The sequence below is a fragment of the Nanorana parkeri genome, unplaced genomic scaffold, assembly GCF_000935625.1.
Source record: "Nanorana parkeri isolate BGI_ZX_2015 unplaced genomic scaffold, ASM93562v1 scaffold28, whole genome shotgun sequence".
Classification (NCBI taxonomy): Eukaryota; Metazoa; Chordata; class Amphibia; order Anura; family Dicroglossidae; genus Nanorana; species Nanorana parkeri.
Window position 1 is genome coordinate 2,720,502 of NW_017306296.1, and position 23,843 is coordinate 2,744,344.

At 39.5% G+C, this 23,843-nt stretch overlaps 1 protein-coding gene across 4 annotated transcripts in view; it reads right to left on the bottom strand.

The window, feature by feature from the left end:
* Positions 1 to 2,661: 2,661 nt before the first annotated feature.
* The window catches only part of PAK5 (p21 (RAC1) activated kinase 5), a 98,542-nt gene continuing 77,360 nt past the window's right edge, over positions 2,662 to 23,843 (bottom strand). For all 4 annotated transcript variants that reach the window (XM_018566832.1, XM_018566831.1, XM_018566825.1 and 1 more), the window contains 6 exons: positions 11,996 to 12,487; positions 10,633 to 10,766; positions 8,484 to 8,610; positions 6,941 to 7,066; positions 5,915 to 6,049; positions 2,662 to 4,203 (listed from right to left, as the gene is read on the bottom strand). In XM_018566832.1, the coding sequence (XP_018422334.1) occupies positions 4,048 to 4,203; positions 5,915 to 6,049; positions 6,941 to 7,066; positions 8,484 to 8,610; positions 10,633 to 10,766; positions 11,996 to 12,487 (1,170 nt within the window). In that variant the 3' untranslated portion in view covers positions 2,662 to 4,047. The remainder of the gene's footprint in view (positions 4,204 to 5,914; positions 6,050 to 6,940; positions 7,067 to 8,483; positions 8,611 to 10,632; positions 10,767 to 11,995; positions 12,488 to 23,843) is intronic.

Sequence of the window (23,843 nt, forward strand, 5' to 3'; positions counted from 1 at the left end):
ACGGCTCCTTCTCACAGTGTTAGTCTATGGGTCAGCTAACTCACTGAAAACGATGTATGGCTGATATTTTATATCAACAGTTGATAAACAACAGCTTATCTGCAAATCTTTACATTTAAAACCCAACTTTGGGCACCTAGTGGAAATAAAAAATCAGCTCAGCTGCAATGCTCACTTCCTCTCCAGAGCTACCACCAACCCATCCCCCCACCCCCCTTTGCCACAAAAATTCTGTTCCAGCACAAATGAGAAGTTGTCATAACAAAACCCTGCACTTACAATGTAATGATACAGGGAGTGCCGCTGATGTCATCACATCAGCCCTGCTTTCTGCATTATTTAGGACCCCCGGCCCTAAGAAACGGCAAACACTGCAATACTAGTTCCAAACATACTCACTGAATATGTACTATTCTTTCCCTTACCTGTGAAACTGTATTATGTTTTTTAGGCTGTAGCTACACCCTACTTATAGACACATCTATGTTTATGTATATTCCTAAATAGATTTCTTCTGTTTCAAACTAAACTACAATATCAATACAAACTAGTAAACTAAATGTCAGATTGTAGTCTATTACAGGAGTGAGCTCAGAGCGGTGGTTACTTTACAACACACACAGAATTTTCTGAACACCTGGCCTTTATTATAGAAATATCTGAAATACAAACTATCTTTCTGTCCTTGTACTGGCTGTACTGCATAATCAGAGGAAGCATATTGTTGCTATTGGGCAACATGGGCCGTTTTTATTTCAGATGCTTTGGCAAATGAGGCCTATTGCCTATAAAAATGATCTGTTAAAATGATAAAATGCATCATTATACTAGCAGCTGACTAAAAGCTGAGAATAATCACACTGTAAAAGCCTCCTATTTATTTTGGTTATGCTATTGTGCTTATACGCAACCGGAAAGCATCTAACATACAGTCGTATTCATATTTTGGGAGGATGGACAAGTAGAGACAGAAAACTTAGCAGAGTTAGACGGCCCTGCTAAAAAGAAACAATGCGAGCTTAAAATAACACTAACATAATGGGGTCATTTTATCTATTCATCTAATCACATAGCTTTTGTATGGCTGGATTCAGAACTAATAGATTAATGCTACACCACAGATTATCTATGAATCTCCAATCATCCCTTCAATGCTTGGAAACTTCCAAGGAACATATTTCAGGGTAATTTGTCGCTGGCAAATATAAGCGTAATGGAACAATCTAGTAACTCAGTCTGTAAAGGAACATCTGGTCCTACAGGTCCCGCGAGATTTGGAGGGAAAAAAATCTATTTACCACAGTAGAAGATTTAATTACATTTCCGTGTCACTATTAATAAAAATCGGAAACACTAAAGCGCACTATATAGAAGCAGACATATGAGATCTGAGATGTTCCTGCGCTTGAATTGCTCATCAAGCCCTGCTAACTGCTACAGTTTTAAAGACCGCAATTAAAAAATTATTATTACCTAATATTCTACATGTGTAGTATACTTCCTTAATGATATACAGTACATGATGTGGTCCTTCAGTAGCATTACCACATCAGTTTTTGTTTTCTTACCTGTTTTTAGTTTTATTACCTTTTGATTCTGCCAGATCCATGATTTTTCAACTTACTTTAAGGGAATGACAAAACTGATCATTCTACAGTGAAATCACTGCAGCCTTGTCCCCCTGTGGACAGATAGGCTTGTCATTTTAGATGGATTTATAATGAAATGTATTATTATGTGTATTGCTTCCATGCTTATTTTAGTTTTTCCTATAATAACCCATCTGTCAATTGTACTAGAAACAACAATTCTTTGGGGGATTTATCACATCTCTTGTTTGTAGACACCATTTGGCAACCCATGGTTACACACTATTATAAGATCTTAGATTGTATTCTGATTACCTGTGAACTGCGGGCGACATTTTTTACAGTTTGTTACACAAGGGCCAGGCAGGGGTGTCCCTTGCATAAATGCAGCACGAGGCAGCTGGTAGTCACGTTTCAGGGTGGGGTAGTGATGGGCTTATTGATGGGGTCCTGTCCAGCTCACTGATGTCACTGGTTGCCAGGAAATGGGCAGGATGCCATGTGTTCCTAGGTTGCTAAGAGCTGGGAAGGAAGATGTGTAAGGCTCTTACTCATCTCCCCGTTCTAGTTTTAGCAACTTCAGGTGCTCTGGACAGAAAAGGGGGGGCCGGCTCTGCCTGCAACCCACCCACAACACCCAAAGAGATGCTTGAGGCCGCGTACTATAGGGACGGCCCTGGGGCCAGGTTACTCAGCCAGACAATACATTTCCTTTATGTGGGTGGAATTTTTGTGAACATATAATAGATATGTATTTTATATGCTGTTAATGAAGCCTTTTTGGGGGATCTAAATTTGTTGTGGTTATGTGTATATTGGTAATAATAATCTATGCAGTTTATATTGGATTCTACATGGACCATTGTTTTTAGAAAATGTAAATTTTGTAGATATACAGTAATACCTTGGTTTAAGAGCATAATTCGTTCCAGAAGCATACTTGTAATCCAAAGCGCTTGTATATCAAAGCGAACTTCCCCATAGGAAGTAATGGAAATTCAGATTATTCGTTCCACAACCCAAAAATATTCATATAAAAATGATTACAACACTGTACTAGTTGTTTAATAAATAAAGTTTATTTTGCATTTTAAATAAATATGAATCAAGTGGCTGCAAAACACAAATCTATTTAGGCCTAGCGTTGACATGCAATTTCATTCAACAAGCAACACAAATTTGTAGTCATCCATTTTTGACATAAAAAAATATAGACAGCAGCACAAGTGTATTGATTCAAACACACCCTACGACATCATCACAATGAAAATATGATGAGAATTTAGAAAAATACCCGCGTAGAAGGTTGACAGCTGCAGTCTTCTAGGATATTAAATCACAGGGATTTAAAATGATAACATAAATATCAAAATAAAAATATTAATTTCTGAATAAATAAAAAAAAAATGCATGAAACCCACAAAAAAATGAAGGAGGTCAATTCACAAACTTTGTAAAAAAAAAATCACAACCAAAACGTAAAAAAACAACCAAAATATAAACAACAGCAAGAATGTAAAATATAACGTTTTAAATGGCTAAGCAACTTCACCCCAATAGTATTTTGCAAGTCTATTACATGTGGGACCTATAAATACATACAGCAATGAATATTGTACATAAGTAAATACTGTGTCTTAAATATTGCGGGCCATTTTTATAAAATAAATTTAGATGTTTTAGTAACTAATTTGTTCGAGAAGTTGTGTTTAATTCTCATTTTTAAATACTTATTAGTATTATTTTCTTTTTGTAACACTAACTAATGGTTATAAGAGGGCCTTAGAAAAAGTCTGCAAACCACTCTAGTTTTCAAAGATTTCAAGATGTGCCATGAATAGGATGTACGCAAAATAGACAGTTAACACTGATGCAGAGATGTGGGTGTCTCCAAAAGGATTATAAAAGTAGGAACTTTTTTTTTTTGAAAATGTTTGGTAAATTACACCTGGTTTCTGAACTGGCACAATGTTTACATAACATCAAAAAACTGCAAATTATCAAAAGTATTATACAGAAAATTACAAAGTCATTTCAAAATACGGTACACTCCTACCTCTGAAAAAAAGTGCATTTTACCTCAAAGAAGGATATTACATTGTTTAAATAAATGCCGTTAAATTCCCTTTCTTTCAAATAAGAGTTGGAGATATGTCAGGACTAATATCTAAATTCACTTCAAAAGAACCTTTGTAAAAATCTGCATTTTCAATCAATTAGAAATAAAAAAGAAACAAACCAAAAGAAAAAGCAGAGTGAAAAGTGAGGTTTCCGTTCCAGCACACCCCAGCGTTTCATCTTGTAGTCATTGTACAGAAATATAGGCAGTTTTGAGAAGTAGCTGCTTTCATTTTTGCATTTCTTGTGTTGTCTGAAGTTGTTTGTGGCTGATTTCCCCATCTTGTTTGCATGTGTTTAGCTTGATTCCTCCATCTTGTTCATGTATGTTTTGATAAGCTCAGTGGTGTCGGTATTGCCTCATTAGCGGTATGATACATGACTGGGGTCCTGAGAGGTTCATGAATGGATGTCTCAATAGTTCTTGTGCTGTTGCTCTTTGGGATGGCTCCCTCACCAGCATCAAGTCTAGGAATCCACGCAACACTGAAGAAACCTAATAACACAGATTTAAGAGGTTACTGGCTTTGGGTTTTAGTGTCAAAGGAATGCAGACGATGCACTAAAGAGTGTTCATCTTTTGCCTGCTATATTTATTACTACCATTTTGTAGACTTAGGGGGTTATTCACAAAGAAGCAGAAGGATCCAGCCGAAGCTTATCTGATCCTTCGGCTCTCTTTGGCCGCCGGAGCCCTTCGGTAAAGTCGAACCAAAGGGCAGCTGTACAAGCTATTCGCTATAGCCCGTACAGCAGCCGAAGGTGGCCGAACGGCTCAGCTGAGCCGAAGGCATATGCTTCGGCTCGACTGAGCCAAAGTGACACGGCTGGCTCCGCCCAGTTGTAATGAAAGATCAGTGTCCCCAAATGACCTGGGGACCCTGATCTGTCATTAAACAATAACAACTGGGTGGAGCCGGCCAGTGAGCTCCGCCCAGTTGTTAATCATTGGCTGGGACCTGATATAAGACTCTGGCAGGTAGCGGCCAATAGGAAACAGTTGGGTGGAGCAAGCTCTCACTGCTAGCTCCACCCAATTGTTTTTTTTTGTTTTGATTTTTTTAAATCTTAATTTTTTTTAAATGTAATATTTATTTCCATTTAAAAAAAAAATGTCAACTTTTTTTTTCTTTCTACTGTTTTCACTATTTTCTATTCTGCTCGGTACCACGGAGGTACCGAGCAGAGTAGCCAAGCCGAATGCCGCTGATCGGCTGACCAAAGTGCAGCTGAAGGCAGCCGATGTACGGCTGAAATCAGCCATACTGAGCCGTAGTGAATAGCCGAACTTCGGCTCAGTTATTCACTCGGCTGCCTTTGGCAGCTTTGTGAATAACCCCATAGAGTACACCCAACTCTCTATTACAACCAAGTCTTACATTTTGCCCCCTTGCTGCTATCTAGCAAACAGTAACACCAACAGTCATAAAATACAGTATGCAGTCTACAACAAGTGTAAATACACATACTCAATAAGACTACTAACATGACTTTATGTTAATTCAGTGTAGGCCCCTTTTAATACTTACATGGCTATAGAAAATCTGGACTTGAAAACTGCAGCTGACCTTAATTTCATTACCAATGTGTACCACGCAATAAAGAATTTCGCTAACATATAATCCCCCCTACTCTAACAAGTACATTGAGAACTTAAAGAGATACTGTCTGTAGAATAAAGCCCAACTTCACTCATTTCTATTTTACATAAATCTCTTCCTTCCTTTCTTCTGTTTAGAATAAACTCTAGTCTTGTTCAATCATAATTTTCCAGTTTGAATAATGCCAACATTCAACTCACTTCCTCTGAGCACAGTGCATCAAGGACATGTCTCCTTGTGCTGAGTCATTAAGTTGCCGAACCCTCACAGAAAGGTGATGTATAAAACAGTGCCATGTCACTGTATGGCACCACTACCTGCATCATTGAGGCCCACTCATTGCCACCGCAGGAAGAAGAGAAAGAAGACCACTGGTCACCAAGTGAAAGGACAAATGGCAGCTTTAAAGGGGAGAATTAGTCAATTTGAATTCATCCTTGCATTAGAAATCACATGACCAAAAGACCTGGCCATTGCTCTACATTTATCCATCTCAGGAAGACTGTAAAAAGTTTTACAGTAGAGGTCCACATTAATGCTTACAACATAAAAAATATGGGCTTGCTTAGGTGAAAAGAAGGAAAATCTCTCTGACAGAGGCTTTACCTGATGAGCATCTTTAACTCGCGGTGGTAAGTTATCTCGTATCCGACGCATTGCCTGCAATGGCGGTTCATTAAAATATGGAGGTTCTCCGTCAATCATTTCTATCACCATAATTCCAAGAGACCAAATATCCACCTGGAAAAAGGAAACAACTTTAATAAAGTCATTTGCCAAGAGGCCTCCCTAAGTTTGTGGTTAAAGTAATATACAGTAGACTGGAACAACATGTTTCCATGGCAGCTGGATGAGCTTTAAACTATTATTTACACAGAACTAAAACCCAACCTAAGTCCTGATAAAGGAGTATTTGTGCATGACCCTTGAAAGGTGTTGGCTGTGAACTTATAGGCACTTTTTACTGTGAAAAATGTTATTGTGAAAAGTTCCTATCTGGACCAATCCCTACAGTTTGACACATTCATTATTTTTCTCTATACAAGCTAACTCTCCTTGAACCCACAGGAGTGAGCTTGGAGCGGTGGCTACTTACAACACACACAGGGACCATGGGGAACAAAAGTAGCCACCCTTCAGAAGGAAGGACAGTGTCATCATGAATTCAGAGATGATTTGTGGATCTACAGCCAAGTGATACACAAATAAAAACCATTTGTGTTAATAGCTAGGGTACATGAATGTATTTTTCAGATTTAACTCCTGAGTTTAGTGTTACTTTAATTATTTGCTGTATAGGTATAGCCAGAATCAATAAATCAGCAAATCTCTTTCATCACCATGTCTTTCATGAAATATCTGATTTTTGTTTCTGGCAACAACTACTTGAGAATGAAAGCTTGAATATATTTAGTTGCTATGATACTATAATACAGTATCTAGGCCCAATTTCTGTACATAAAAATAATATTTCATAGCAACATAGTTTTATATTTTTTTGCTTGCAAAATGTCTTTCAATATGCTAAAAAAAAAGTGTTTACACAATGCTTCTAATGCTGCGTTACAAACTATTGATATTACTACATAACTGGCTCCCTAGAAAACCATTACCATATATTTTTAGGCTAACCTCTGTTCCATATGGCAGTCTAGAGATGACCTCTGGAGCCATCCAGTAGGGAGTTCCAACAAGGGATTTTCTTTTGGGAACCTCTTTAGAAACTTGTGCACAAAATCCAAAATCAGAGAGCTTTATCTAGAAATATTTTAAAAAAACACTGTCAGAGAAACATCTGATACTGTTAGATGTCTTTCATAACAAAATTATGATACAGGAACATGAAACTAATTACAAAAAAGTAGATCAGCCTTATTCATTATAATAGGGGATCTAAGGAAGGAAATATCAAACTTGCAATCTGTTCACCAAGGCTTAGGTTTTATTTAGTATATACAGGGCCGGATTTCCCACAAGGCCAACCAAGGCCCGGCCTTGGAGTATCAGGGAGTAGAGGGGCAGCAGAGGTGTGGAACTGATATCTCCCAATGCCCAGGTGGGTAGTTGTTTTCTACATTAAGCCTTGCTTTGGCCAAGCAGAGCTAAATGTACAGCCTGCAGGTCTCCCATTCTCCATGGTGGGGGAGGTAGGGGGGTGTGTTGAGGTACCTGGCCTTGGGGCAGCAGAGAGAGTATATACAAGATTTATGTTTATCATATGCTATTATTCACGTGTGTATAGATAATAGGAAAGCATGCAAAGTACAGAATGGATGTTGGAATGATAAAATGTAAAGCAACTAAGTTCGCAGGAAATGTTACAAAATTAATTTTTGTAACAGTGAACTAACAGCAAATGGCCGTATTAAAAGGCAGAGCAATGCACCTTTTTATGTAGAAGGTATTAGGGACTCTTGTGGCCTGTGTCTGTAATTGGAAGATTTCACCTTACTTCTCACAGTGTGCATTACAAGTTGCAGCAAGTCAGTTAGATCCCACCTCATTTCCCGGCTGAAGGGTATACAGCATCTTTTAGATCAGGGGTAGCCAAACTCCTGGCATTGCAAGATTCTCACAGCCACAGGCATGACTCCCGGAGAGAGATGCATCATGGGATTTGTAGTTTCACCACAGCTGGAGAGCTGGAGTTTGGCTACCCCTGATCTAGAGCTTTCTTCCCCAGGCTTACTACCCCTGACCCACCCCTTTCATTCATTGGATTCTTTCATTTATGGAGGCTCAGCCTAATATGTTGGCATTACCCAGGGCAGTCTGTGTGCAAATACAGCCTGTCTAGGAACACTTAATCTTCCAGATTGACATTCGCCTACTAAGGCACTTTGAAATTTGATCATCTCAACTCCTCCCAAGAGCCAGCCCACCATTTGCATCTGGACTAAAGGCTTTTGAAAGGAGTACTGAGGTAGGAAGTTATCTGCAGCACCCTGCTGGTCCCGTCCACCATCCATGATATGCCTGCATTGCATAAAGAAGAATAAGATATGTAATGAAAATGGAAAGTTTTTTTTTTATTTCATTAACATGTTGTTTGGGGAAGGAGGGATTCAGGGAAGGCAAAATATAATCGGATTAAGCTTCAGCTTTAAACAAAAGGGTAATGTACAACATTCTACAGACCAAACTCTGCTTAAGGATGGTACGAGGAAACACTTACTCTTCCATCACTGGTAAGGAGGATAGAGTCACTTTTTATATCCCTGTGAATTACTCCCTGATTATGCAGGTAAGCCAACGCTTTCAGAACAGAGAAACACACAGTGGCTATTTGCTCCTCATTCATTCTGTAAAATAAGATAACATTTCAATACACTGTTTAGAAACATATCAACAATTGCATACGGCAACAAATACAATCATAGTCATCATTTTCAAGCAAGGGATGTTTCTTTGTAGAATTTGGAAATTTTTGGTGTCTCTCAGCATGTCATCAACAGGGCAAAAACAGCAAAAGAGGTTTTACCTAGAGATACCCTAAGGGGTGTATTTATAAATGAATGTTCAAAATTGTTTATAAATATCTCTTAAACTATACAGGAGTATGATTTAAAATTAGGGATGCACTAATACTGTTTTTTCGGTACCGAGTACGAGTACCACTATTTTGCTTTTGGTACTCAGTGATACCAAGTACCGATATCGGTGCTTTCGCTGGCATTGAGCCGGCTTTCCGGGCAATCAGGAAGCCGGGCAGCAGGTAATGACATGCCACCTGCTTCCTGATTGGCCGGGAAGCCGGCTCCATGCTGATTGGCCAGAAAGCTGGCTTCCCAGCCAATCAGCATCGAGCCGAGTACTCGCCCAAATACTCTGTGTCGGCACCTATACTAGTATCAGTATCAATGCATCCCTATTTAAAACTACATCAGATGTATACTTTCCTTTACCCCGATTAATGTGTTTGCTGTTATGCCTTAAAATACCCCAAAATAATACCAACAGAGGGTTTTGCCCCATGACTACTGAGAAGATATTTTACACAGTAAAGATATAAAGAAAGTAATTGTTTTGTCTTCTGGAATATTTTAACTTCAGAACTTTACTATCAAGATTTTAGTTAACCTGCAAAATCAATGTAATTCATCAATGCCAAGAGAACATGGAAAAGCATTTACATATTGCTCTAAACTTCAGATTCTAAGAAAGATGTTTAAATGTGTGTGTTGTGTTACTACCTTAACCTTGATGAGTGAGTTTAATCTTTTGTAGCCCTAAGAAAGAAAAACATTGTTAACTAATTCTTGTCCAAGGGTAATAAAAGTGCACCTTGCAACAAAAAAATGCAAAGATCTGCTTATGTTGCAGCCCCTGAGCATAAAAATGCTCAGTGAAAGCTAGAAAACAAAAATACAGTTAAAAAAATATTGAAGAAAATATATTTAAACCTATATGAACTTTCTGACACCAAGATAGGATTATGTAATTAGAACAGGGTGGTTCCACAACTTTCACACCTCCCATTCTGTTCTTGGGCAATCAACTTCTGCCTTGACACATTGCATGGTGATTGGATTAAGGTGTCAATGCTACTTGTGTAGATATACACTGAGTGGACCTGGCATGATTTGGGCCCTTTAATTCGTGTGGAACAACGTCTGAATAGCACAACATACCAAAGTATCGTTACTGATGAAGTTCATCCTATCATGTTGATGGCGAATCCCAATAGAGATGGCTTCTTCCAACAAGACAATGCGCCATGCCACGGTGCTCGTATTGTGCAGGAGTGGTTTCAAGAACATGAGGGAGAATTTACCTTGCTTAGGTGGCCCCCACAATCACCAGATCTCAATCCAATTGAGCATTTGTGGGACGAAGTTGAAAGAGCCATCAGGCAGCTGGTTCCACAACCATCAAATCTCACAGAACTGGACAGTGCTATTCATCAGGCATGGTGTCAGATTCCTCGCATCACCTTTCAACATCTCGTGGAGTCAATGCCAAGAAGAATCGCCGCAGTATTGAAGGCAAAAAGTGGCCCAACAAAGTACTGATGGGGTGGTCATAATAATCTGGCCACTCAGTTTATATGCTGGGGTATGTTCCTCACACTCACATTAGAACTAAAGCTATGAAACAACTTCAACATTACAAATCATGACCATTTTTGACTATCTATTAGCTTTAACAGGACTTGGTTTAATGAGAAACTTCACAGATGTAAAAATATCAGTATCATTATATCAGTATACATTATGTAGCAGGACTTAAAACCAATCATATAACACACTTACTGAGTACAGCAAATTATTCATAAGCCAATTCCCATACCCTACTGAAATCCTACAAAACATGACATGGCATACCTCGTGTGGGTGACTATGTCTGTCAGAGCTCCTCCTTCTAAGAATTCCATGACCACCCACAATTCATCTCCAACCAGATAACTATTATACATATCTACAACATTCTCGTGATGGTAGTCCCTCATGATTACTACCTGTAGAGACAAGCGCAAAAACATGTTTACTTTTGTATTTGAACTCTTGAACTGTTATTTATTTTCTGTTTTCATACAGTGCAAGTATGTTATGCTTTATAGAGGTCATTCTTACTACATATACCAGTTTCTGTTCCATGGTGCTTGCAATTTAATTTCCTTTCCACACATACTAGCACATACACACTATAGAGCCAATTTAAGTAAAAATCAATTATACTGCCATTACTTTTTTTGTAATGTGGGAGAAAACCAAAGGAACAACATAAAACCTATGCAAACACAAGAAGAACACACCCGGCCTGATTAATTAAAAGTTTGCACTTCTTATTCTGGAATATTGTTCACAAGACATTACATATTTTTTTTAACATGTCAGCAAATGTTTTTTAATGCCATTTTGTATGCGCTAAGCTAACACATGTCATGTGTGTATTGCACATGATTCAATAACAAGCTTCACGTGTTAAGGTGGGTGTTCAGGGGCAAATTTGAAACAAACTCTGTTTTACCTTAAAGCAAGTCATATTTAGCTGCTTCCAAGTGAGATGGAAACTTTATGGATGTTTAGAAAGAGTTTCAGTAGCCTCAAAACTGGATCTTTGGTACATTTTCCCTGTTTTCCAAAATTAGTTTGTTATTTTATAAATCTAGCATTAAAACCATGTTTGTATTCTTTTAAATATATTGATGTGTTACTTATGTAAACATATTTTTTGTTGGTCTTATATGTGATGTGATGTAGTCCAAGATGGACAAGGTGGCCTATGCACCGTGGGCATATGTCATGACTTTTTTGTATGCAAAAAACACTGGAGACCATGCAGTACAGTTTGTACCGTGAAAATGTTTACATATTGGCATGCTACAAACATATTGGCAGATGAAAGACTTTGCATCTTCTTGGTACACACAAAAACTTTTATGAATCAGGCGTGTGTGAAGTGGAATGAGTTATTTTTTTCAAGTGCATAAACTCTAAGGAGATAAAGATTTCACAGCAGAATCTTGGCAATACAAAGTAACAATGTTTAAGTGATGAACACTGTGCTGCCACAAGATAGATTGAAACAGAATTTAGTGATTGCCATATTATTAAACTTGGCCGCAGTTTTGTAATTTCTCATCAGACTTTCTTTTTTTTTTTTTTAAACCCCACCATATCAATGAGCCTAGGCTTTGCAATGATTCCTTTCCCATAGGTTATAAAGTTAAAATAAGCTACATACCTCATTAAAGAGTAGTTCCCTTCTCTGCTGTTTCCTGAGATCCATTTTTTTCACAGCAACTTGCTTTCCTGTGTGTTTCTCTGTTGCAATACAAACGATTCCTGTTGAGCCCTCTCCGATTTTGATAAAGTCATCCAGATACTCTCGAGGGTCTCCAGGACTGACCACTAGCTGCAGAGCTGCCCTAAATTGTTCATGAGAGACTCTAGATGGCTGCTGATCAGAGGCTGAGCCCCAGCTGGGAGGGGGGTAAACACTGGATGTTGTACTGGGAGAGCTGGGGTATGAACCTGTGGACATGAAATGTGGGCTCCCATGAAGTTGGGGTTGGTGGTAGGGAGATGGCTTATGGTAAACTGATGGATACTGGTAACTACTTGAGGGGTAATTGGGCTTGTTTTGGGATTGAGGTAGCTTTGTAGGACCTCGAGGATATGTATCAGATCCGGTGAGCGGAGGGCTCATGGATACCTGTGCTCGATCGTAGTCTGCCTGTAAAACAAAGAAAGAATCAAATGCTGTATATTTAATATATGCAGATATAGTGAAATAAATGGTTTGAGTCACTGTCATTTGCTAGTGTGTATCCAATACATTTCAGATTAGTTGAAAATGCAGACATGATCTGACCATCCCTCCTGGTTGTCTCATAACTCATAAGGACTCATAACTATAAAGTGGCACACCAAGCTCAGGAAAGAATGCATGTTTATTAGTATAACATTTACAATACTGAAAAAAAGGAACCACTACAAGAATAAAAGGGAAACCACTTATCTCCTGCATATTAAATATGAAACAGTGATTACTGTTCCAACAGAAATATTCACTTTTTTCCCTGGATCTGTTGGCTTGGAGTATCTGGCACTTACCATAGTCATGTTTTCTCCCGTGTGTTGCTTGATTCTGGTTTGGTGTTACATTTGCTCGTAAACTTCCCTACAGCCGCATTTCTTATAGCAGAGTCAAAGCAGAGGCAGAAGAGTCTTGGGTGCTGGGGGCGTGAGAGTGCACAAGGGGCAGGAGCCTCTCTTGCCCCTGTGTCACCCCACCTGTCTCTTGCAATGTGCAGGGCCTGGATGTCAAACTGATAGCCGAACTCTGCTGGTTACTGGAAAATGGCTGTACCAATGTAATCAGGGGAGCTGCAGGGTCAGTGAGATAGTCAAACCTGAACCGTATCAGGAACACTGAAAGTGCTTTAGATATATAGAGCACAGCAGACCTTCTGTAGATGTGACAGCAGAGTACCACTGATTACACTGGGGGAGCTGCTGTTTTTTCAGTGTAGTCAGCATGGCTGAGCTGTCATTGTGACAGCCCAGTCCTGCTCTTTATGTATGAATGAATATAGGATCTGGTTTCGGTCTTCATTCATAAATTAGTGTGTCTAAATTGTATAAGAGAAAAAAATTTCATATTTTAACCTTCACAGGAACAGCCTAGTCATCTGGTAAACCTAACATCTGTTCTCTTTTAATTGAAGAGTAATAATATTACCTACAGCCTATTTACATTTTGTATCTGGCCTCCAGTATTTATTTATTTTATTTATTACATGTTTATTATATAGCGCCGACAATTTACGCAGCACTTTACTTAGTTGCACATTCACATCAGTCCCTACCCTCTTTTAGCTTACAATCTAAGGTCCCTATCTCACATACATACAGGGCCAACTTAGAGAGGAGCCATTTAACCTACCAGCATGTCTTTAGAGTGTGGGAGGAAACCGGAGTACCCGGAGGAAACCCACGCAAGCACAGGAAGAACATGCAAACCCCTTGCAGATAGTGACCCGGCCGGGAACTTTATTATATTTACCAAACCAGGGTGGAGCTCACCAGGTTGTTGTTTCTGGACTCTGACTTGGTCTCTGTTGGTGGGAAATCCCTGATCCTGTTGAGCGTAGCTTAGTGGAGGTGCCTATATCAGGCAGGCAGGCTGTGTCATGCAATTGCTGGCACAAACTACCTGCCAATCGTCCACCAGAACCTACTTAATAGAAGAGCCAAGGTCCAAAGGGGGAGGGGTCAACAGTGGAGGAAGATTATAAGCCAATTTATCAGACAGGAAGCACAAGATCCCCTCACTAATTGAGATACACATTTTTAGAATCACTTAAACACAGACCTTCATTGACAGCAAATGAAATTTCATAGTAACAAAACGATAAGGAGGGCAATTCAGTAGCTGCTACAAAACCACACACGTGACATAACTCTAACAGTGATAGATTTAAGAGGTCACTGTTCATTGTTACTTATAGCATCAGAACTGTTACAAAATATTCTCTATAGCCAAAATACATTGTAAATTAAATCCGTACAATATGACCCTCTCAGCAATATATTCACAACACTGCAAGCGCAACTTGTCGAAGGTGAATCTGACACACGTCTAATGTATTACAATTACAAATAATTATACTGCTGAATTCTTTTAATCAGTCAATATCAGTAGCAGAGCTCAGAGATGTCCAGGCCATAAACTCGACACTGCCATCAAACCCACAGTATTACTGCTGGCTGTCAGCCAGAAGTCCCCTGATTCATGTTAGTTAGGCGAACATTAATCTGAATTTGGCAGCATAATCAAGGACCTAACTGAACTGTGAAATTGAATTCTGCAGTGGAACATCATATGACCGATTTATGCTAAGGCTGCAAAAAAAAAAAAAAAATACTGCAGAATCAATTCGTCACCGAACACACAATGCAAGATTTTGGAAACTATGCATCTAATTGAAGGAGAAAGGCAGAAATTCAAATATGCAAAAGAAAGAAAAAAAATGGCTGAAATGCATCAGCCTATTTAGTATGGGGTGGTGAAATATATTATTATTCCTTATTTATATAGTGCCAACATATTATGAACTATCAGTCACTGCCTTTTGAGGGCTTACATTATATTGTCCCTAGCACACATATGCACACTCAAGGGTCAGTCTTGTAAAGTGCCAAATAATCTAACTGAACAATTCTGGGCTGTGGAAAACATGCAGAGCAAACCAACACAAACACAAGAAGTACATACAAACTCCATGCAACCCAGGCTGGTATTAAAATTCAGAACCTAGAGAAGCAAGATAAGAGTGCTACCACATATAGAAAAGAGGGGGTGAATAGTAACGCTCTCACGTTTCCAGGGTGCTATTATCCCAAAATAAAAACCATACAGGCATGAATAAAATAGAACTTTAAATTATGGAACTCTGCAAGAAATAAACATAAACCAACAATTTATAACAAAAGAAAAAATATATTTTTCAGTATAACAAAAATAATTAACATTTAAACACACCACATATAAAAGATAATTAAAATCCAATTAATTCTTGGGTCTCCATTAAATGTGTTATCAGTCTGGTAATATTCATCAAATTTGAACTTATATATAAATATCCCTTTTCACAGATGCTGACGTCGTCCAAAAATGTGTATACGATCAACACATTTCGTAGAGTGACTCCACTTCATCAGGACCAGCAGTGAAAGGGTTTTTAAAGGTTTACAGTGTCCTGGCAATCATATTGTTGTGGTCTGCTCATTTGATTGATATCACCATGTGTAGATATATATAACTCAAAAAGCGTTTTTGATAAAAAAAACTAGTAAACACTCCTATAATACCCCATCAGATGAAGGAATTTAGGACCATAAACTGTCTTGTCACAAGATGGTGCTGTGAACATGACACACCTGCCCAGATGTAAGAAGTTTGCCACTGTGCCATTTTTTCATGCTTACTCCAAGGTAAGAGTGCTAACCACTGCTACCGCTATGTCTTAAACCTGTTCCTCACAGCAGTCTATAGCAGCATTTCTCAACCTTTTTTCTCTCACGGCACCCTTACAAAGTATGCAAATTCTTAAGGCACCCAGTCCAAAACGTAAGGAGGGACCCCAAGCAAAAACACACAAACAAAGTGGGGTTCCTCCCTTTGCATGAAAGTCCTACCATCAAATCAGGAGCCCCCATTAAACATCAGGATTCTCCCTTTCACATCAGAGTCCCCCTTCATATCAGTAGTTCTCCTTCACATCAGAATCCTCCCTTTCACATTAGAAGCCCCCTTCATATCAGTAGTTCTCCTTCACATCAGAATCCTCCCTTTCACATTAGAAGCCCCCTTTCACATCAGAGGTCCCCCTTCACATCAGAGATCCCCTTTGTATCAGAGCCCACCTTTCATACTGGAATCCCCTCTTTTACATCAGAGTTCTCCCTTCAAATCAGATCCCTACCATCAGAAAATGTTGAGGCACCCCCAAGGAAGCCAGAGGACATCCCAGTGTGCCACAGCACCTTGGTTGAGAAAAGCTGGTCTATAGATTAACATTCCCTTCTCAGACATGATGATGCATGCTGGGGGAACATTAATCTACATTTCACTGCAGAGCAAGGAGTAAGCACCTGTGCAAGCATCAAGTTCTTAGACCACGCTGTCATAGAGATAACCGCATGGGATGGTTTAAACTTACAATTGGGAATGTTGCTGATTGGTTCCTGATTGTTAGTTAAGGCCAGCAGTTGACGTGCTAACCATGAGAGCCACTCATTGTAATCATATGGGGTTTGTTTATATAACAACCTGCTAGCTGCATCTGTCATGACGCTTTACACAGAGAAAGGCACAGTGACAGCTGAAGCTGGAAGGCTGCAGTTGCCACAATGCAATAATGTGTTAAAAATAAATACCTTTATTAAAAAGTAAACAATTTTATTAAAACTGTTACATGTATCATAGTCAAAAATGCATTTTTAAATCTATTGTGTTTATTTGTCAGCTTATAATAAAAAAATGACCAGGGTATTCGTTGAAACAGCATTATATGTCCTTAAAAGACATGTAAAGCAAAATAAAAAATATATTTACAAAAACAAATTAATTATAGAGTTATACAGTAAAGTGGGTTTGGGTATCTAGAATCCAATGTCCTCTAGTCATGAAAAAATTAAAACATAACTTTATTTTTCTGGCCAATCTGAAATTATGCTAGGAGGAAACAATGAAACAATCATTTCCTATCCTGTTTACTACCTGACATTTTTTTTTTTTTTAAATGTTCACATTTTTGTTAACATGTTGCACTATTATTATTATACATGATTTAAAAAATCACTTTACAAAATGGAGGAAGACAATACAGTTACAATACAATTTCAGTACAGTAGAGTTAGGAGGGCCCTGCTCGTGAGAGCTTACAATCTAGTAGGAGGGGCAAATGATTCAAAAGGTAATAATTCTGAAGATTGAGTTAGTAGAAGTAAAGGACAGTTATTATTGGGGGAGGTGGGATAGGCTTCCCCGATTTGGGTAGGGATTTGGGTTCAGAGCATAGGAGACAGTCTGGAAAAGTCCTAGAGGCGATCATGTGAGGAGGTGGCGAGAGAGCTGGAGAGCAGGAGGTATTGGGAGGAGTGGAGAGGATGGTTTGGTCTTGAGTTGAGGTTAGAGATGTAGTTGGGGGCAGAGTTGTGGATGGCTTTGTATGCTGTTATTAGTATTTTGAATTTTATTTCTTGGGCAATTGGGAGCCAGTGGAGGGATTGGCAGAGAGGGGCGGCGGACACTAAACAGTTGGTAGGGTGGATGAGTCTGGCAGCAGAATTCCTGATAGAGTGAAGAGAAGCTAGTCTGCATAGTGGAAGGCCAACAAGGAGGGAGTTACAGTATTTGAGGAGAGAAATTACAAGGGAGTAAATTAGAAGCATTGTGGTGTTGTTTGTTAAACAGGGGCAAATTTTAGAAATGGTACAAAGGTTGAGTCGCCAAGATTTAAATCTTGATTGGATGTGGGGCTGAAAGGATGGCTTGAGGGGAGGGGTTGATCATAATGTTGTTGATTGTGATGGAGAATTCGGGGGAGGGGACACGGAGAGGCGGAAACATAAGCTGCGTCTTGGACAGATTGAGTTTGAGGAAGTGATATGACAACCATTTTGATATGTCAGTTAATTAGGGTGACGTACCATATTGTATATGATGGCTAGGTCACACCAGCCTCAGTGCGTCCTGGCCCAATTGCGGCCGGAATGGACTGGAGCGCATTTGTTGCGGGAGGGGGCGTGGCGTTGCATTGAACTCATTGGCACCGCAGCCACGCTCTTCGGCTGCAATGCATTCGGCCGCACGGGAACGTGTTGCACATCAGTGCTTGTGATCCGGTCCGGTACAGTCAGAAAAAATAGTGCATGTATCCACATTTTGATGGTCTGTTTTCAGTGCTTAGGGTGGCATATATATATAGATATATATATACACACACTGTATATATACGTATATATATCCTCCCTTCCGTTATCTGACCCATTTTAATGCAACTAGCTCACGTACCTGAATTTGATTAATATTAACCTCTTATGCAAATGCAAACAGCCACACAGACTGGAAGAAGAAGAAGAAGGGGCACCGTTTTAAACCAGTATAGCTCTACTTTATTGCACACCAATGTCCATCCATCACTGGTAGTTTCCTGCAGAGTATTGGTCTCATCAGTCTGCTGCTACTCTTTATTTTCCAATCACAGGTTGGGGAAGACCTAGCTCAAGCTTTACTGCTCAGTTGCATAGTCACTAGGGTAGGCAGGACCTGATGGTGGTACCTAGGAGGGGTACCTAAAACACAAGCCTGGTCAAACAGATTTACAAATTATTAGGTAAGTACTAACATTATGGGTCAATCAGATGTGATTATTGCTAAAAGGGTTACAGGGAACATGCTAAGACAAGGAGCTTTATGAGGATGAGCTCATCAATCTGGTACTGCTCCTTTATAGTCCAATTACAAGCTGGGGACCTGGAGGCTGACCAGGCTGTATAACTGAACCCCAGGAGAAAAAAAAAGTGAGGTCATCACCCTGGTAAGCCTGTTTAAATCTCTAGAAAAAGATTCCTTTATATGTATTACAATGATGTATCTAGATGTTTTCCTAGAGTTCAGATCTAATTTTCATCAAGTTTTCAGAGCACAGAGGAATATAATGATAGCATGCTATAAATATAAAAAGTGGCACAAAATGGTTGGTTGGCTAGTGATATGGCACTTGATTAGGGAAGAAGTGGAGAACTAAAGTTAAAAATAAAATAAAAAGGATCTTGGCTGCAAGATGGGGCAAATAGAGCGATCATTGCAATTTTCATGCAAATAGCCGCTTAACACTGCAGCTGAACAAAATTAATGATGCTCATTCTATTTCATAGCTGAGTGGTAATTAGCACTGTGTGTAGCAATGTTTGTCTTAACCCCTTTTACCCTGAAGAGACAGAAAATATACTGCAAACTGCAATGATCAAAGGGGTATACTCGGGTTAACATAACAAACATGGAGCACACATGAGATGACACTTACTTTTATTTTCCAAATAGTCTGCAATGGAGGGGAAAGAGGGAGATGAACAGATTCTGGTGGTATACAATGCACACAGAATCTATTTTTTTCTCTGCAGTATTCAATTAGGTTCCCTTAGGAATGAACAGTAGGGTAGGAGGAGACTGCAGAAACCATTCAAGATCAGATCAGCCGAGCGGATTGTGCTCTGACATGAAATCCATCACTGTGCTGTGCCGAAATGCAATTGTGGCTCTTGTCTGAGCGCCGGGTCAACGATTCACAGTACAAATGGATATCCGAGCGTGCTAATATCATTACTGGGAAGCTGGGAACTCTGGAGACAAAGTATTTCCTGAAATTCTAGTGTCTACAGGACAAAGAATAACATATAGACAATAGAGAAAACAATAGTGATGGAAGGTCTGAATTGAAGTACAACACTACCAATTCAAAGTATATTCACATACATACAGTAGTAGATACTGACTGCCTTTGTTAACTATCTTTCTAGGTAACTAAGTAACATACTGTATGTCTTCCTGACCCACCACTGTACCCCCAGAAAATCCAAGGTAGATACTGGCGTTATAAAACTATGTTGTTTTTTTGGGCAGACACAACCACCAATTGACATTGCTTGGTCCTGATATTAGGTTACTCAGGCACTTGCACTGCATCCAGCGACCACCCCACTGCTCCTTCTTCTGTGTCCACCACTGCAAAATACCCACTTCTTCCAAGTATGGGGAAGCATGAGCCCTCCTCCCCACAATGCAGTGCATGACCTGGCAGCCCGTCACTAGGCTTGAACACTGTCATCATGACAAGGCTTTTGTTGGCAGCTTCAACAGAGAAATGAGCAGTGGAGAAATGCTAGAAAGAAGTAGAGGGGTCAATGTGCCCAGAGTGGTGAGAAATGGTGACCAAAATAGTGGTCCAAGGTGACAGCGTCTCTTTATAGATTAACTCCAGGCATAAGGGCTTGTAATAAACTGTTTTATAGGATTTGTCATTCTGTTCTGGCTTCTGATTCAGGCACCCTTGCCAGACAATTGAGCAACAGCTGGTATAGGATATGCCCCAGCCTGTAGTTGGACAATAAGGAAGTACCACTAATATTAATTTTGCCAGTGCTACCCGCTACTACCACTTCCTCAGCAGGCAAAAATACCGGGAAATTACAGGTAAGGGGGACTATGCAACCTCCAATCTGACATTGATGCCACTGCTTCCCTTAACACGTTGTGATAGAGGAATGAGCAACGGGGGATTGTTGGCAAGGTAAAAGTGGTTTGGGAGAGCACAGACCCTCTCTCTTACACTGATGTGACAGTGGCTCTCTAAAATACCACCCCTCTATCTCCCAACCTGTGTGCTGCTTGGCAGGAGATTGAAGAAGGCTGATAATAAGAAAATGAGACACTTTTGCCAGCTGAATGTACAAACTACATTTAATGATTTTGAATAAAGCTATAACTGGATTTTTTTCTATCTCCATGCAGTTCAGTCTTATTATCCTAGCTACAGAATAAAAGGCTAGTCATTAGAAATTAAGAAAAAAAAGTCTGCTCAACCTGATGTAAACTTGTGTATGGAAAACCACAAAGCATCAGAATGTTATCATACTGCAAAACACAGGAACAGCTTGAGATGCTCAGTTGCAGTGTATCTGTCACGCTTCATTGCATATGTCTCTAGCTCTGCTGAGATTTTCCCCTGTATTAATATTACAGCTGCATTGTTATTATTATGGTCATTGATGCCTCTGATGAGGCTTGGCAAGTACAGAGAGATGATCACAGTCCACATATTTGTAATATTTTGTATATCAATGGGGTTTAGAGAAATTTGCCTGCATGATAAGGCAGCTTTATAACCCTACAAAATTCAGCTACATCCTACTTACTAGCCAGAGCTGTGGCTAATAATCTCTTCTGAAAGGAACCACTTTTCAACATTAGGCTGCATGCTAGCCTCGGGGCAGTGCCCACCTCTCAAGCTGTTTCATAATGTGACCCAGAGGTCATTTTCGATCTGGCAGATCAGGATGAGGTGACATTGATTAAAGTGCAACTCCAGGCAGATATAAAAGACACACAATGCAGCTCTGTGTTCAATAATATATTTTTTGGGCAAATATATAAGTATAAGTTCACGTTAAAGCTTAACTCCATGCACAGTAAAATAATAAAAAATACCCTCGCCCCAATGCAGAATCTAGCGCTTGTTTTTTTTTTTTTTCTGGAAGATGGGCTAGCACACAGTAATTCTCACCTTAATCCACGGTCCAGCAATCTTCCTCTCCGCCGGTTCCAATGACCAGTCTACTGGAACTGCTCCACATGCTGGTCTCTGGTTTAGTTGCTATGTTATGGTGCTTACAGTGTAATCAGTTCAGGATAAGCACTCACCTTCCAGCCCCGGAGACCTGGCCAGCTGTCACCTGACTGTGGAGAAAGGTGGGTGAGTTTGCTCATGAGATATCTCATCTAGATTTTGCTAAATTCTAGGTTATTAACAAATGTATTCTGCTCTGTTTGAGCTGCATGCCCACTAACATGCAGGCTAAAAATTTTAACGACCGCATGAAATATCTACATCTTGTAGGACATGGTGCTTGTATTTCCTAATTGTGGAGTAGATCGAGAATAACCTGGAATCTTTCTATAATAAGGTTGAAAACACCTTTATAAATAAACCAAGTTCAATCCACCCTGCTATATATATTATATTATTAAATGGAAGAAATAAGTGAGTTTTTGGATTTATTTTTTAAGCTCTTTACAGTGTGGCTAAAGTCAGTCAAAGATACAGATTAAGCATGAAAATTCATGAGCATAATTTCAAACATTCAGTATATTATATGGCTTGTCTGCCACTTGCAGTCTGGTTAAATATATATATTTGAGCTAGTCATTAAGATTTAAGAAGTGAAGTTTGCTTTGAACTAAGCTATCCCAGCTAAGGGACCTGATCTTGACAATTCCAATCCTGAGCTGATCACAGAAGTAAATTATTGTTCGTTACTAGAGCTGAGCCAAAGCAACATGCAGGAGTCACCAGTATGTCAACTGCTAATTGCACTGTACAGAATGCTTTTCAGGGTTAAATCCTTTGCATGTCATACTACATTTCCCTTCATTTTTCTATTCATGATATTTTCCGTTATATAAACCATATTATAATTCCCAACTCTAACTTTTTAATGGGACAGTTATGGTTTTTGATCCGTAAAAGGAACATGAGAGGTTTAGATTATACAGTGTAAATTACTTAGACATGCGTGGGGTAGGGGTGGAATGGGCTGGGGGTCATTTTCCCTCTGGACCTATACAAATAATAAATGTTGGGCCGCTGGCCCTGAATGGACATCCTCCGCTATTTAGACTTCATTAAAGGGTTATTAAACCCTTATGTTTTTTTGCATATATCTACTGCCAGCAAGCAGTAGATATATGCAAAAAAAAAAAAAAACCTTTTGGAACAGGTTTAAAGTTACCTGTGTCTTACCTGCATGCTGCCGTCCCAAAATCTGAAGAGTCTCGGGCGGCTGCAAAGGATCTTGGGGCAGGCGCATGCGCACTTCAGATGTTCGGCCGGGAGACAAGGAGAGACACAAGAAAAAAAAATAGCCTTTAATGTCACTTTAAGTGCAGGACACACAGCTGCCGGGTATTATATACCTAACGGTTTCCTGTTCAGATCCGCAATCACAGCGCCTGGCAGTGCAAAGTCTTCCAGCACTAACTTCTTTTACAGTACTGAAATGTTATGCAGAGAACAGAAAACGGAGCTAATGGCGATGCACCATATTTATAGGATAGAAGAGTTGATGGCTACAGACAACGTTTGCCAGTTGTAGTTCTATCGTATATGAGCAACATGGACAAGGAATAAAAGCATTTTTAAAGTCCATTGAAGTCAATCTAAAATTAGGGCAGAAGCCTATAGCATTGTTATTCAAAATCAATTGTCCATTATCATTGCATATAATGGTGTGGTTCCTCCAAGCATGGGCCACAAATCAGTAGTATAGGTTGCATGGAGGTGTTGCTGATCTCTGTGTAAGAGCAGTTGTGCCCATACAGCAGTCTGATATTTCAGCACTACAACACACCAATCAACAACACTTCTTGAGGAAAACAAGTCTTGCTGATTGGTGCATTGTAGTGCTTACATGTTGGACTGTGCACAGACATAGTTGTTCTCACTTGTGCAGCCTATACTACTGATTTGTGACCGGAGCTGGGAGAAACCACAGTATTGTATGCAATGATATAGGGCAATGGAAGTTGAAGAACAATATTACAAGCTTCTGCCCTATTTTTAGGATGGCTTCAAAAGGATTTAACCTAAATAAGAAACTAGTGATAATCTAAAGGACTAGGGATAAAGGACATTGGTTCAAGCTTTCCCAGTATTCTTCCCTTCCTGCCCTATTCTTTTCATATTCCCCTCTTCTCTACCCCCCCCCCCCCCCCCCCCTTTTTTTTTTTTTTTTTTCTGTTTTTT